The 16,343-nt window shown below is 36.4% G+C and overlaps 2 protein-coding genes and 1 non-coding gene across 7 annotated transcripts; 2 read left to right on the forward strand and 1 right to left on the reverse strand.

Moving 5' to 3' along the window:
- Positions 1-3,353: 3,353 nt before the first annotated feature.
- On the forward strand, positions 3,354-7,508 carry LOC113323417 (aluminum-activated malate transporter 2-like). Of its 5 annotated transcripts, none has more exons than XM_026571719.1 (9): positions 3,354-3,614; positions 3,699-3,869; positions 4,307-4,400; positions 4,882-5,195; positions 5,321-5,461; positions 5,603-5,875; positions 5,974-6,074; positions 6,501-6,644; positions 6,860-7,508. In XM_026571719.1, exons 4-9 carry the CDS (start codon positions 4,907-4,909, stop codon positions 7,319-7,321), a joined length of 1,410 nt encoding a protein of 469 aa, XP_026427504.1. In that variant the 5' UTR covers positions 3,354-3,614; positions 3,699-3,869; positions 4,307-4,400; positions 4,882-4,906; the 3' UTR covers positions 7,322-7,508. The 5 variants fall into 5 exon arrangements, with proteins under 5 accessions (XP_026427504.1, XP_026427503.1, XP_026427502.1 ...); XM_026571718.1 differs by having other exon boundaries at positions 3,699-3,860; positions 4,293-4,400; XM_026571717.1 differs by having other exon boundaries at positions 3,699-3,860.
- Positions 7,509-9,965: 2,457 nt separating this feature from the next.
- Positions 9,966-13,279, reverse strand: LOC113321380 (enolase-like). The gene is made up of 11 exons (XM_026569290.1): positions 13,120-13,279; positions 12,907-12,970; positions 12,485-12,549; positions 12,324-12,371; positions 12,087-12,173; positions 11,923-12,003; positions 11,627-11,809; positions 10,958-11,368; positions 10,773-10,823; positions 10,552-10,692; positions 9,966-10,400 (listed from the first exon to the last, which is right to left on the reverse strand). Exons 1-11 carry the CDS (start codon positions 13,183-13,185, stop codon positions 10,263-10,265), a joined length of 1,335 nt encoding a protein of 444 aa, XP_026425075.1. The 5' UTR covers positions 13,186-13,279; the 3' UTR covers positions 9,966-10,262.
- Positions 13,280-14,653: 1,374 nt separating this feature from the next.
- TRNAE-UUC lies at positions 14,654-14,727 on the forward strand. Its single transcript has one exon. It is a non-coding gene; the product is annotated as a tRNA-Glu (tRNA).
- Positions 14,728-16,343: the final 1,616 nt, after the last annotated feature.

Consider the following 16,343-nt stretch of genomic DNA (forward strand, 5'->3'; position numbering starts at 1 on the left):
CTTTATTTTTTGTCCATATGTATTGATAGTTTTGTTACTAAAATTGACAAAGGGAGAGATTGTTAGAGCATCGCTCGGTCGAAGTCACAAGTGTTGCTATCTCAAGCTTATTGTCAAATTTAGTTGTCAAAATTGTATCTAGATTTCTAGTCTACAGTTAGTTAAATCTCGGTCTAGGATAGAGGTAGTTGAGAAATGAACCAGTCATCATTGCGGTCTACCATTTAAGGCGAAGATCAATCGAATCTTTTGGAGAACTTCGTCAGAAAAAGTTAAGTGAAGACTGAACCACCTATTTCTCAAATTATATTCACTTCTCTATCTTTGAGACGCTGTCGCGTAACTAATTAGACTATCATGCATATACAAGAATTTCATGTCAAATTTATCTTGATAATTAGTTCTCAAAATATAATCACCAACCTTAATAAACATTTGTTCATACTTGATTAATTTCGGTTAAGGACAATTTATTGTTCGCAATCAAAATCATGATTCAATTTTATCATTCGAAAATAGTCTGGAACAGTGATATGTACCATTGATGTTATTCGGGAATGTTGTGAATCTATTTAGAGAGAAATATAGAACTACTGTAGATTTGGATACAAGACAGTGTTATCAGTCTTACAAATTGGGAAAATTGTTATAAGTCTGAAAACGTATTACATGTACTCGTACATGTAACATAGTAGCTATATATCGGCTTGCATATTTGTGGTATGCATATCATATGCACACCATGTGAAAATCTGTTTGACTCGTGAACTGGATCGATACGAAACCCGTATGCAAACCGAAAAGGAACCGAGGCCACGGAACTGGTTTAGTATTCATACCGGTACACGTACCAGAAAAGTTCTGTGTTCCGGAACTGAGTTTGTTTATCCATACTGGTACGCATTCTAAAATAGTTATGTGGACTCCAGAACCATGTTTTAGTCTTATGGTATCCATACTGGTACGCATACCTAAACATAGTGATGCTTAATAGTGTACAAACTGGTACATGTACTATGACTGAACGGCAACTGTACTTGTACCTTATACATTTACTAACCATATCGATTATTTTCAAATGCAATAGAATTATTTCTACATGATAATTAGCATTTGACTGAATCTCTAAAAATCACATGATTATGACCCAAGGTTAATCTCTTAAGTGTTTATGAAAATGAATGTTAAGCTTGTAATTTCATATCGAATAGTTTCGGCTAACCACCGTGAACATAGTCTTTATACACGGTTCGCTTACCGTTTCACCTAACCAGAGTGTACATCTTCTTTATGTAAATCAAATTCAAAGATTCATCTAACATTGTATATAGTTTGCTTGGTTCCAAAGCTATCTTAGCTTTAACCTAAAGCAACCTATGCTTTGAATGTGTATAAAAAGGGAACTCTAAGAAACTGGGATCTTTGAATCCCGACACTACTTTTTAGTGTGGCCTAGTTGTATTTAGAGTCGTCCTCTCCAGAAACTCTTTTAGGGTTTAGCGGCTACAAAAACTTCATAGAAATTCGTGAAGCCAGGTCCAATTATCTTTTACCTTGATAACTCGAGTACCCTGATCTTTTTCGATTGTTAATTTATCACTTGAACAAGATAGATAAAAATCACAAAGATCTCTTCGTCTCAAACTTTGTGATTCCGCAAGTTTTATTTCGAGGTGAATAATAATCTAGGCTGCACTTCGGGTTGCATAAGTCCGAATTTTGAGGTTAGCTAGACTTTGTCTATTGCTATCGATTTCCATCACCTTGATCATATATTTTGATCGTGAAAAGGAAATCACTTATATTGGCTTAATATGTGGGAGGAAGATTGGTTTAAAGTCTTCAATTGAGTTGAAGAAACTCTTAGTTGGTGTCACGTCAGCTAAGGGAATCAATTGCGTGGAAACTTGCTGGGATTCAATAGGCATAAGGAGCGCGATTGCACTTGAATAGGTGTGAGATTGAGTTCGGGCTCAACTACATTCCAGACTGAAGTTAATTGGTTATAGGCTAGTGTTTGTAGCGGCTTAATTAATACAATTTGATGTTCAAATATGGACTAGATCCCGTGGGTTTTCTGCATTTGCGGTTTCCTCGTTAACAAAGCTTCTGGTGTCTGTGTTATTTCTTTTTCGGCATTATATTGTTTATCTTTATAAGTGAAATATCATAGGTTGTGCATTAATCAATCATACTAGATACAGCCGACCTTTTTTGTTGGATACGACTTGATTGATTCTTGGACATTGGTCTTTGGTACCGTCCAAGTTATCTATTTGTAATTAGGTTCACGTACTTGGTTCTGTAAACGTTCTAATTGTGAAATAGTGGGGGTGGGAGATAGATAGATAGAACTCTAGATATTATTCCTTGATTGAGTTGAACTCTCAGAATTATGTTGAGTTTGTCCATATATATTTCCTACGAAAAAAATTGATGATGTATTTTAGTACCCCCAGTGTTTCATATTGTGTAATGAAATTGAAAAATCATGTAATTTTTTTTGTTCTCCAAATCGGTTATACGAATGTATCTTACTGGTGAGTTTTCCTCTTTTATGAAAAAAGAAGAAGAATGTAATCCTGCAATTGATAGTTTGTAGTCTAGTCAAACGTTGGTATCTTCTCCAAAGACCTGATGTTGAGAACCAAAGAGATTCTTTCGTACATCAGAAGCATAAGGACATGACATAAGAGTGTGCGTTATATCCTCTTAATTTGGCACTTTTGCATAAGTTGTAGATGTGATCAATATAGCTGAGGATGCTGACAGTCTTGACTTTGGTAGGCAGAATTCCATGTGCACACTTACAAATGGACATTTGAAAATGGAGGGGGAATTGTCCATTCTCCCGATCTCCATCCAAGCAAAGTATATGATCATCTTTGTACTTGTCCTGAATTTTCTTGTTATATAGAGATTTGACAGTAAAGTCCTCTTTGTCATTAAGACTCCAAACAATGGTGTCTCCCTCTTAGGTGTTGAAAATATAGCAGCTCGGTCATCTTGAGAGAACCAGACAACAAGAGTGTCAAAGTCCTATTCCCTTTATTATTGATGAGGTGGTTGACATTGCTAAGATCATTACGACAGAAATTGAGTTTTATAGTGACATTGTCTTTGTTATGAATCCATCTGTCTTTTCATTTCTGATCTTTTGGCCATTCCCCACTTTCCATCTGTAATAGTTCCGAATATTTTCAAACACCTTACAAAATATCTTTTCAAATCCACGAATCGGTTCTTTTAGGTTTGGTGTCCATTCTGCAGTGGTTTGTACTTTACAGAGTCAAGGTGCCTAATCAATTTGACCCTAAGCCAATATCCAGTCAGCCAAAACTGGTGTTGCCACTGATAGTGATAGTCACAATTCTCGCCTTCGCTATTGATTTAGGCACAAAATATTTTAAAAACCAGAACACGGGGAGAGGCGCCTGTGAAGAGGCGAGGGCGATCCAACTCCATCACCAGTTGAACAAAGCAAGGAGGTTTCAGCCAGTAGGTGGTAACCATGGAAGAAGGGGAAGAGGGTTTTTGAAAGAGAAAGTAAATTAAATTCATTCATGGATACCACAATTATCAACATCAATCAGTTCAGTGGAGTAGCTACTCAGGTTAGAAATCAGAACCCTGATTTTTTCTGTTTGTAAATTTTTGATTTTTTTTTCTGTTTCTAATCGCTCTTCGTTGTTGATTAGAGTGATCCAATGTTTCGTCAATACCATCATCAATTTAAGGATTCTGATTTCGGGTTTAGTCATATCATTTGGGGATTCCACATTCTTTCTACACAATGGTGTTATTCCCCCTCCTCCATCTAGAATGGACAACCTATTGGTGGACGTTAGAAACTCGATCAGGTAAAACTTGTAAGCATTTTATAACTACCAAATGACATTGAAATCTTGTTACATTCAAGCATTTTAAATTTATGTCGAATAAGGAAGATTAAGGTTGGCAATTTAGATAGTTTTCTGGTAACATAGTATACCACTGGTAAAGAAGGAACATTACTAGAAGGCTAATATGTAGCCTTTTCAACTGTCCCTATACTGCACCGTCTGTAATTTCAAATTTGTTGGTGTTTAAAGCAAGCAAAAATGCAAAGTAGATTGTGTATGAATTCATTACATTCACTGTGTATGCCCAGGATATCTGGCTTCGTATGGCGAGCCTGGTGTTTATCTTTTACATATCACACCTTCTTTCTATATGCCAGTTTTGTTTTGTTTTCTATTGTTGCTTTCCATCCATAGAGACCATAATAGCAGGTGGCCCGACTTGATAAATAGATTCCTATTTGCAGGCTTAGGCAAAAGTAGGAAAGGCAGCTACAATTGCGTGGGGGTCTAGTCCAGATGTTCCAGTTCCACCAATATCAGCAGCAAGGATAATGTGAGGTATATAGACTGTAGTTCAGTTAGATCTAATTTCTACGTCTTACTAATCCATCAAACTGCAATAGATTTAGTAGAATTTTCACATGTAATAGGTCAGTATTACCCAAAGCTACTTCTGGTATATTCTACTCCACATCAGTTACATTCATTCTTGATGGGTTTGTTTGGAGTTAGTTTTTAAATCAGACATCCAATTTTTGGACTTTGTAGCCATTGAATTGAGAACAGATACGGAAAGTCACACAACTTTCAGTGGATGCGTTATAAGCAAGAAATATATGTCATTGTTATAAAACATAAGGTTTTAAGAGTATCCACATGGGTCAAACTCAAATATAACAGTATTTGTTATTAGTTTTATGTATTTCCTTCCTATAAATTCATGGCTCAAATCTCTTGTCATCCATGTTCTCATTCCTCTCATCCCTTTCAATTTTCCTCGCTCTACCTATCGATCATTTATCTCTCTATTTTTGTACAGACTCTTGCCCTACTCATACTCTTGTATGGATATTGATGAATCAGCTGTCAGGAAGAGTGGTGGGATTTTCGGGCGCGGGTGGTGGTGCCTAAAGGCATTACCTGGGAGATTCATAGACAATATGGTTGAATTTGCACACAAGGTCGAGAAGCTTGGAAAGGATGACCCCAGAAGGATTACTCATTCCATCAAGGTGGGATTAACACTCTCACTGGTTTCTCTTCTGTACTACTGTAGACCCATCTATGGTGGCTTTGGCTCCTCTACTATGTCCGCTATCTTAACAGTGGTAGTCGTCTTCGAATTTAGTGTTGGTAAGTTTAGCAGTACTCTGTATAACATTTTTGCAGTCCTCTTCATATTATCGTTCAGAGAACCATCAAATGATTGTTTTGGTGTTTTGGCTTGATAACTAGAAACAATAAACACATTTTTGCAGGGGCTACATTGGGTAAAGGATTTAATCGAGCGCTGGCAACATTTTTAGCTGGTGCCTTAGGATTTGGTGCTCATCACTTGGCAACTCTAGCCGGAGACAAAGGGCACCCTGCAATTCTTTGGTTCTTTATCTTCCTTCTAGGTAAGGTCACCTGAAAAGAAAACAAACTTTATGGTAGAAAAACTCGTGAGATTTTTTATTTTGTAACTAATGATCTTTTATGAATTTATAGTATTTATATATGGTAACCTTTTTCTTTCATTTATTGATTTTTTTTGGCAGCGGCTGTAGCATCGTTTGTCCGCTTCTTTCCAGGGATCAAAGCACGATATGATTATGGGGTATTGATGTTTATACTAACATTTTGTTTGGTATCGGTATCTGGTTATCGAGAAGATGAGATCTTAGAACTTGCACACAAAAGGGTATCAACTATTGCTATAGGTTGTTTAACGTGTGTGATCATGTCCATATTTGTGTTCCCTGTATGGGCTGGTCTTGACTTACACAAGCTGATTGCTCACAACATAGAAAAGCAAGCAGATTTCTTACAAGGTTTGTGATTGCTGTGTTGATTATCTTATTAACCAGCTAATAAATGCATTTATTATTTTGATCTGTAATCTTAATTACCAACAGTAATTATTCTACAGGATTTGGAGAACTATATTTCGGAACAAAGAGGGACATGGATATGTCATGGCTTCATGGATACAGAAGTGTTTTGAATTCTATGACAGCTGAAGAAGCAATGGTGAGGAAAATATCTTTTAAGTGTTCATCTCTTTTATTAAGCCCATCCTTTCAAATGATTTGACCATCTACAGTAAATTTCAGTAAGTTTAGTGGCTTACATGTACCACAGTACCAGACACTTGTAATTAACTATAATATTTTGCAATAAGTCAATAAGTTTAGTGGCTGTAGCACAGTACCAGACGTCTAATGATCTACCAACAGTGTAAGCTCATAATTAAATATGAATTTTGATGTGCAGTTAGATTCCATCTGTTGTTTCAATTGTTTCTTATTCAGAATTTCGTTTAGTTTGTCGACATTACCAAAATTGAATATTTTCATTGTACAAAATGGATTATTTGCTATTCACTAATCATTTACATTCTGAAATAAACCTTGGGTTCTGAAAAATATGCTTTTCTTGGTGTAATTTATTTTGTAGGCAAATTTTGCTAGATGGGAGCCAGCTCATGGAAAATTCAGGTTTGGCCACCCATGGAAGCAATATTTGAAAATTAGCGGAATGACTCGGCAATGTGCATACAGGCTGGAAGCACTAAGCAACAGCATCACCTCTGAAATGAAAGTATGTTCAGGCAAATCTTCCTCCTATTTTCCATATCTATACACGTCACAATATCATCTTGCTTTGTAGGTTTAATAGTTGTCCATTTGGTGTATACTTGCGCCATTTCAAACTTCAAAGACCCTTCTCATATATTTATTTGTGGTGCATCGTATTTCTCCCAAGGGTAGACCAGCATTCATTTATCAGCTCCTTATCCAATTTGTTTTATCCAGGCGCAGAAGCCATCAGAGTTCAAGAAGATTATAACATTATCATGCATGGAAATAAGCATTGAGTTGGGCAAAGCTTTGCAGGAAATTTCCTCGGCAATTAAGAATATGACATACCCATTTACAGTTTCCACACATATCGTGAACGCTAAAACTGCTGCCGAGGATCTGCACAGAGCCTTAGAAGGCATTACACTGAATAACACTAACATCTTGGACGATGTCATGCCAGCCGTCTCAGTCACTTCTTTACTACTTGAGATTATTGAATGTACAAAAAACATTGCAGAGTCAGTAAAGGTGCTTGCTTGCTTGGCAAAGTTTAAAGGTGCAGATCTCGCCATTTTGCCTGAGAAACAAACAAGAAGATTGCTTCGTAGTGGAAACATAAAACCACATCATGCCGAAAATGATTCAACTCATGCTTTAATTATCGAGTATGCACCTTCAGCTATGGTGGAGTGACAAAATATTGTATGGGCCACCAGTTAGCGCGAAACTGAGGTGAAAGTGAAAATGGGTCAATTGTGAATCCTAGCCTTTAGTGTAAAGGAAGAATTACAATCTGAGACTAACTTATAGCATGCCCTTTTATTACCTTATACTCCTAGATAATATGCAACAATTTGTTCAATCTTCAATAATTGCAAGAACATTAAGTTTCTCTCTTGGGGTTTTTGTTTCCAATTGTCCTTTTGAAGCTGCTGGGTTTTCATAATGATATCAAGTAACTTGATACAACAAGTAGTGAGCAATACGCTTCACATTCATTTAGATGTGACAGAATGGAAAGATGGGGTTCCTGACAGATTTAAGCCTTTCATGTTTTTTGTTTGCCCTCACATTTCAGGTTACCTCAAATGTGTTGTAGACCAAAAAGAAAAGCATTCTCAAAACAGAAACCCTCCCCAAGTTGGTTCCATTTTCGTACATAAAAGTCTTTGCTGAATCACATGCACAAATTCGTTACCATTTTTCAGTAAATGAAAAAAAAAAAAAGTCCCAAAAGTAAAAGCTGTTTCTTCTGAACAAGAAGTACCATCACTTATTACATGCCTGCCAATCCCCAAAGGCCAAAGGGCAGGAGCTTCTCCTTTAAGCTTATATACACACACAATTGCAGTGTCTCTCCACACACACTGGATATTGCTCTTTGCTTAAGAGTTGAAAATTCAATTGATCAAAAAAATTTGCTGGTTTCTGTGAAAGATAACAAAATGTCTGGAAGCGACTCACCGAAAGTTACTTGGACGATCAAGGAAGACCAGATACTGGAAACTGCATTTTTCATGCATGATGAGAACTCTCCTAACCGCTGGGAAAAGATTGCAAAAGATGTGGGTGGGAAGAAAACTGTGGAAGATGTTAAGAAACGCTACATGGTCCTCCAAGATGCTATCGATTCTATTGAATCAGGGGAAAACTTTAAGATAGTGTACGAGGAGGATAATGAGGGAGACAAGAAGAAGAAAGGAAACAAGAAGTAGTAGCAGCTGCTGATAATTAGTAGTACTGTGGAGCTAGTAAGTTACATTACTACTAGTAACTAGTTAAGAAGCTTAGTAATATGTATCAGTCGCGAAAGTAATGATTTGCGAGCAGAAATAAAGATGGATGGAAAGAAATAGTCATTATGTGCCATTAGTGTTAGGATTTAGGCCTACTTGTTCATTGTACTGATTACTTCCTAGTCGTTTACAGGAGTGATTTAGTGTATATGAATGATATGAAATTCAGTACTAATTATATCAATATGTTGATCACTTACGTTTTTGCCAAACTTTAGATGATCGGACACCATTTTTGTTTTATCAGTCTTGAATCTCCAACAAGTTCCAAACCAGTAGTGCAACATAAACCTGTACGGAAAAAACATGAAACCGAACATTTACGGGTTTTTTAAGTCTCCGACAGAGGAGATGAAAACCATCAGGCCGTCTTGTAATGCCACCGGTGTTGTAATTCTGCAAACAGAATTTCACCAACGCATTCAATGAGTGTTTCCTGTGTCTGTCCTTCAAAATGAAACCAAAGGGGTAGTAGTTCATCATTCTGAACCAGGTCAAATAGTGTTGACTAGCTAAGTGTTGATATCTTTTGCACTTGCAGCTATCTAGGTTAACATTCATGCTTTTCATCAATCAATCACCTGCACAAATTGTTATGAGAAAGAGAACTGTTTCTCACTGTCATTATTGTTTCCCATGTACGAATACATATGCTTGTTACATGACTAACTGTTCCAACTTCATAATTGTGTAGATTGTCTATCAATTATCAAACTTTGACTGTGTATTTTACTGCAAACGAAAAGGCCCTCAGTGAATTACCTAATGTCATTTGGATGGACTGTAAGTTTGTTGCATTTGGTACATTCACGCTTGATATACAGGAAAAGAAAACAGAACTAAAACCGTTCCCCAAATGCATGTTGCAGTACTTCCATGACCGATTCCCAATTGGCATGAACTTTGTTTGTATATATAGACCATTAAACACCAGAGATTTTTTTTCATACTTGCCACATTTTCTTTGTTACCTTCTTCTCATTGCAACCTTTGTTTCCCAGCCTCTACTACCACTAATTTTTCAAGAGATATACGAGAATGGCAGACCAAAGAGGCAAAAGGATAGTGTGGACACGCAGCGAAAACAATAAGTTGAAGCTTGCAATGTGCCAATTTAATGAGGAAACTGTTGATCGTTGGGAGAAGATTGCATTGGCAATTGGTGGCGACAGATCTGCTCACGAAGCTAAGACACAATCCGAGTTTCTTCTCTCTGAAGGCGATGACAAACCTCTTCCTCTCAAAATCAAAGATCTTAGCATCAAAGACTAGGGAGACATGAAGGAAGCCAGAAAAAAGCTGCTTTTTACTGTGGGAAGTGCAGCTAGTACTGGTCTAGGTTTTAGGTGAATGCTTGGTATCTTTGAATCGAATAAAAATGGAAGGAAAGAAATAGTCATTCTCTTCCATTAGTTTTCAATAAAGACAACACAGTAATCTTTGTACTAATGTTATATTCTGAAGAGATCGATGAAATACTGTTGGCTAAATTGCTTTTGTTTTGTCAATTTATCATAATTTGAAACCAAAAAATGCCACAGTAAAACAAGAAGATCAAATAAACACTGCTATAGAAGACTTTCTGTTTCATAAAACCCCATCTCAATCTTCATAACTTCAAAGCTAAAAGTTGAAAAGAAACCATAAAAAGGATTGAACTTAAAACCATAAGTGGGAAATATCAGTGTTGCTAACTCTGCAAACAAAACTTCAATAACAGATTATTGAATTAAGGTTTTTCTTTTTCCCTCCCTAATTATAAAACTTATTCACCACTCTTTTTTTTTCTTCTGGGGTAATGCAAATGATATCTGATCTGTGATCTGATTCATAACATCCTAGTAAGGCTCGACTGGTGTGCGGAAGTTGTGTCCGGCGTAGACTGCTTCTGAACCCAACTCCTCTTCAATCCTCAACAACTGGTTGTACTTGGCAAGACGCTCAGACCTGCATGGAGCTCCAGTCTTGATTTGGCCCTGGTTAAAAAAAACAAATTACGACAACATCAGAATTAGAGAATCTTGTAGTTAACCAGTAGAATTTATACTAAAAAAACATTCAGAATTAGAGAACCTTGTAGTTAACCAGTAGAATTTATACTAAAAAACAGCTGACTGAAAAATTTACCGTGGCTAGCCCAACAGCAAGATCAGCAATGAAAGTGTCCTCGGTTTCTCCACTGCGATGGCTGGTCATAACTCCCCATCCAGCTTTCTTGGACATCCTCACGGCTTCAATGCTCTCAGTCACTGATCCTATTTGGTTAACCTGTAGCATGAGAGGGTTCATAAGAAAGAGTCTCAAGTAATTCAGGGCATAACCTTACGAAAACAAAACTGATGTTTTACCTTGAGAAGAAGGGCATTGCATGACTTTTCTTTGATTGCTTTCTCAACTCTCTGCAAAATGTCAATTTATTTACTTCAGTAAGATGAAGAAATCAAGGAAAGTAATCACATTTATATTTCTTTCTTCTTCTTCATTCCATTCTTAGATGCCCATAGAGAAACTGATTAGCTGCTAGATTACTAACCTTTGGGTTGGTGACCAAGAGATCATCTCCGACAATCTGTACTTTGTCTCCGCATTCAGCAGTCATCTTGGCGTAGTGTTCCCAGTCATCCTGGTCAAAGGGGTCTTCAATTGATACAATTGGGTACTCAGCAGCAAATGATTTGTACAGATCCTTCAATTTCTCACCGGAGATCTTTGCTGCTCCGTTGTTGTTCTCTTCTTTGAAGTTCAAGTCATAGGTTTTGTCTGATCCGTAAAACTCTGAGGCAGCAACATCCATTCCGATGACAACTTCTTTAGTGTAGCCAGCTTTAGCAATGGCAGTCTTAAGCAACTCAAGTCCTTCCTTGTTCTCTTGGATGTTGGGAGCAAAGCCACCTTCATCACCAACATTGGTTGCATCTTGACCGTACTTCTTCTTGATGACGGACTGCAAACAAGATGGTCTATTAGGTTAGGCTGTGAATTAGACAATATAAGCCACCATATGATTTAGATTCAGATTTCCCTGTTCTCTTAGTCGTGTCTATTTAATCAGTGTCTATTTAATCAGAAAAAATAGTAGGCACATGTACAAAGAAACAAGAAACCATGACAAAATGATAAAGATATGAATTTTCAAAAATGAATTACCACCAACATAATCAGTTCAGTAAGCAGGAAATAGATGAAATAGTTTGGTACGAACCTTCAAATTGTGGTATACTTCAACTCCCATTTTCATTGCCTCCTTGAAGGATTTGGCTCCAACGGGAAGGATCATGAACTCTTGCATTGCAAGCTTGTTTCCGGCGTGTGATCCTCCATTAATAACATTGAAAGCAGGAACTGGAAGTACCAAGTTCTTGTTACCAGCAAGGTTGGCAATATGCTGCAGAAAAAGAACAAAATCATATTAGACCTGCTACAGAAACAGGAATTAATTCATTTTTACATTCATGACAACATAATGATAATACATATTTATCAAGCTTGTTATTATACCTTGTAAAGGGGAATGTCCAAAACACTGGCTCCAGCTTTGCAAACGGCAAGAGACACTGCTAGGATAGCATTGGCTCCAAGCTGTAAAACAACAAACATGAACCGTCAACAAATGCTTTTGATGAAGTTAAAGAACTAAACCACAGTTTTCTTCTGTCAAATACCTTTTGCTTGCACCAACCCCACTCGTTGGTAGTTCCGTCAAGTTCTCGCACCATGAAGTTATCAATTTCGGTTTGTTGTGTTGGGTCCTGCATAGATAAAAGATGAGTTCAGATACAAATTTACACTCTAAATAGGAGACATGGTACTGGCAATTTCAACTGAGTTTTAAAATAAACGTTAACAAGGCTTCCTATAAAAGACACCACATTAGATTGTGGATTTGAAATTATTTATACCTTTCCGATCAATGCAGGTCCAATGATGGAGTTAACATTATCAACAGCCTAAGCAGGAAGGAAAAAAAAACACCAGATCAGTTCAAATTCTGTAAGAATAAAATTACATAAAAGATAAAACTACTAAAGAAATTTTCAATGAATTTTCAAAATTAACAAACCTTGGAAACACCCTTTCCTAGGTATTCTGAACCTCCATCACGTAGTTCAAGAGCTTCGTAAACACCTAAACATCAAAGATCAATGACATTAATAACCTTAACATTATCCCAAATCACAATCATACATACAACTCAATCAACTTCTGAGGACCTAAACACTCTTTGAGTATTAAAACTAAATCTTGATTCCTTAAGATCTATATTCATGAACAAAGGACTTAAAAACACGCATCTAAATCATACTAATCACACAATTTCAAACCTAATTTCTCTAATCCAATAATTTTTTAAAATCAAACATAATCTACAAACAGGATCCATAAATCCATAAATTTAAAGGTAAAATTAAAAGGAAAAAGTAAAATTGAAAGAAAAAAAATTGATTAAATTAAATCACACATAAATCTGAGCTTAATTTTTACCAGTAGATGCACCACTTGGAACAGCGGCTCTAGCGAAAGTTCCACTGGATAGTTTAATATCAACCTACACATCAACAAAATCAAAATCCATACATCACCATCACAGTGTCAAAGATCTAAAAAATTCGAACTCAAAAAAAAAAAAAAAAAACTATTGGAATCATCGAAAACAATTTTTAAGATCTAACATAGAAGATAACAAAAAACACAAACCTCAACGGTTGGGTTACCACGACTGTCAAAGATCTGACGAGCCTTGATGCATTGGATTGTAGCCATGACTATTCAAGGAGAGATTGGAGAAGGAGATTGAAGAACTTTTTCTGAGAGAGTGCTGTGAAGAAGTAGTTAAGAGACAAGTGAATGATTCTCTTGAGAACCAAAACCACATCCTATTTGTAATGTAAAGTGAGTTGTTTAACACCGTTGGATCTAATCATAAACCACGGCGACAAGTCTAGATTTTATCGCCGCTTGTTTTACTTACCTTTTTTTTACTGTTTTTCTTGATTATCAAGAACAAAAGGTTAGTTTGGTCACGTGATGCTTACGTGGTTAGGTGAATACACGTGTAAAAGCATCATTAGATTGCATCGGAAGTGGTACAAAGAGTTGTCCTGTCCTGTGGTTTTAGACATATTTACGGGAGTGTTTGTTTGTTGGTGTGCTCATTACGACCACACGATGGGTTGTGAAACTTTTGGCCTGATTAGACGGATCTGGGATTTGAGATCAATTATTCCCGGAACAGGTGGATCTTGGGGGATTATTACCAAGTCGACCGTGCGTCCCAACTCGTTACGCGGTTAAATTTCTTTGATTGATAAGACAAATTATACGAGAATTTGTTTCTAATGTTGTTTAGATCTAAACACCTGAATAACAATTTGCAGTGAAATCCAACTGAAATGGTGTACGGATAAATGGAGATATCTTGTATGGTGACTGTTGGGATGAACCTAGGGACCAACTAAAGAAAGTGGCTCTTGGAAGATTATATTTCCATATAGTGAAAAAGGGTGTTAGGTTCACGGGTACAAAGATGTTTGTATTGGCCATTTCCAAAATCTTGGTACTGTTGGAGATCTTCTTTGGACTGCGAACCAACTTGGGAACCAAGATTGATCCACTGATTAATCGTCTTGTACAAATTTTTTGAATTGAACCCAAAAATTTTGAATTTTGAATTAATGACATCAAATATCACTTGTAAATGTAATTTGTGTATATTCCTTTTCTTAACGAATTTGTGTATATTCGTTATGTGTCCCTTTCGAGCATGGGTTTGTAGGTTTAACACTATCATCTTAACTCGGGCGTAGAGAACACAGAAGAAATAAAAGAGAATTAAAATTCTTTATGCTTGAGTATATTCACGAGGAGGTCTTCAATCTTGAATAGTTGAATCTTGATATTGATAGTATGGACTTGCACTGCTTGAATGGTATTTTAATTCTTGCAAGTCAACCATGGAACTGGAGTTTTCTTGTATTGGAATTTTGAATGGTTTGACAAAGAAAAATTTGATTTTTCTGGTCCATGACAATTTAGATACGACTTATTAAGTACTTTTATTTGTTTTTTTGGTGTATGAATGGGTGACTCCTAATTCAACATTGTTAGGGATTCAATTTGTCCAAAAATTATTAATTTCCCACACTAGTAGTGATGGCTTGTCTCTATTTCATAACTAGGGACAGTAAGGTGGATTTGTACTGGTTCAATATTTGCGAAGGTTCGTCACCAATCCATTGTAGTCCAGCCCGGTTAGGATACCTGGCTTTCACCCAGGCGACCCGGGTTCAAATCCCGGCAATGGAACTTTTTGGCTCTTTTTCTCTGTAAAGAGATAAAAACTTTTAATGTTCTGCGCGCAAGGGAATTTTTTTCAGTTTTCTTCCTGACGACTAACTAACTTTGCCAATGTAAATGACTAAAATGCACAAAAAATAATAATTCTTATGAAATAAACAAAAGGAAGAGGAAGGGACAAATTCTAATCATGTGCCTCTATTTATGGAATACAAGAAATTAGGCCTCTATTTATATAAATAGAAGAAACCCAAATAGACAGTTGCAAAAGCTCCCCGTTAACACTTTTAATTCATATGGCTGGTTCGATGACCTATTCTTTGGCTGGTTAGGAAGTGCAATCTGCAAAGGCCGAAGAGAAGCCAAAATTGAATTTGTTACTCAATAGAAGAAAGCTATTAATCCAATGTATGTGGTAGATATTGTGTTTGATGCAACTCCATGTATATACTTCCTTTTCCGTTTTCCTTCTCCTCTGTTTCCCAGGCTCTTTCAGAGATTTATTTGTGCAATGAAATATCTTACTGACAAAAAAAAGAAAAAGAAAAGTTATAATAGTTGACATATGTTATCATTTAAAAATAAGAAGATAAAAGAGAAGAGATTTTATTAAAAAGAAGTAACGAGGTATCTACCAAAACTAGGAACAACAATAAAATTACATATATGTAAACAAGCTCGTAATTTTGAACCGAACTTTAGTAGTTCGGCTGATGCATCGTCCCAAGCTAAGACTAAAGCTTCAGCCTCAGTGACTGAATTCGAAGCATTTTTGTATTTTTTTTCAAAAATGCGGCAGTTTTGTTCTCTCCAAAGGGTCCAAATGATAACAGATGAAATTAAGTCTCGGACAGTGTTACCAGCTACTGGGACTTAGGGCAATTCCTATGGTAATGGCCAAATGAATTTTTTTGTTGAGCCAGGTGGATGGCCAAACTGGTTTTTCCACTATGGTAAAGCACTCAGCGGTTTATCATCAAGCGCTCATACTTCAGATACACGCTGGCGTTGGCAGAAAAAACGCAGGCGTTGGAAGCACAAGCGCTAGCGTTCAAAGATAAACGCGGCGCTCGAACATAGAACAACGGCGTTTGTAGCAAAAACGCCAACGGGTAGCTTTTTTAAAATTCAAAATTCACTTTTTACCTCTATAAATTACCATCATCTTCAAACAATTCACTCACACCAAAATTCACTTCTCTTGAATTTTCTCTTCTAAAATCTATTTCAATTTTTTAGTTTATTGTTGGTGAAATGGCTGAAAAGGCGATCACATTTTTTTGCGATGCAAAACTTGAAGCTTTTGTTTCTAAGATATGTGGAAGTTTTAAAAAGTTTGAAAATGGTAAGATGGAAGTGCAAGTTTTTGAGGTTGCTCCAAGAAAATGTTCCGCTAAAAGGCAAAGAAGAGCTCCCGTTTTGAAAGTTAACAACAAAAAAATCAAAAACAAAGGCGAAACTGTCAAAGAGCGCGTTGAATGGAAGATACATCAAATGAAGATAAACAGGAGGCTGAAACTTGTACTTGATTTTTATTGAAGTTGTTTAGTACTTTTTATTATTGCCTAAGTTTATATCTTGTAAAAGAATTGGCAGTATTATTAATGAATGAAAGTATTTAGATT

Source organism: Papaver somniferum, chromosome 11 (assembly GCF_003573695.1).
Source record: "Papaver somniferum cultivar HN1 chromosome 11, ASM357369v1, whole genome shotgun sequence".
NCBI classification, from domain to species: Eukaryota; Viridiplantae; Streptophyta; class Magnoliopsida; order Ranunculales; family Papaveraceae; genus Papaver; species Papaver somniferum.

Bases quoted from the DNA above. Each gene is read 5' to 3' on its own strand.
- LOC113323417 (XM_026571719.1), top strand. From the start codon at position 4,907: ATGGATATTGATGAATCAGCTGTCAGGAAGAGTGGTGGGATTTTCGGG. The intron at 5,876-5,973 runs GTTTGTGATTGC...ATTATTCTACAG, and splicing joins GCAAGCAGATTTCTTACAAG to GATTTGGAGAACTATATTTC. The intron at 6,075-6,500 runs GTGAGGAAAATA...TTTATTTTGTAG, and splicing joins TGACAGCTGAAGAAGCAATG to GCAAATTTTGCTAGATGGGA.
- LOC113321380 (XM_026569290.1), bottom strand. From the start codon at position 13,185: ATGGCTACAATCCAATGCATCAAGGCTCGTCAGATCTTTGACAGTCGT. The intron at 12,550-12,906 runs GTAAAAATTAAG...TTTGATGTTTAG, and splicing joins TCCAAGTGGTGCATCTACTG to GTGTTTACGAAGCTCTTGAA. The intron at 10,693-10,772 runs GTAAAACATCAG...CTCATGCTACAG, and splicing joins GCAATGCCCTTCTTCTCAAG to GTTAACCAAATAGGATCAGT.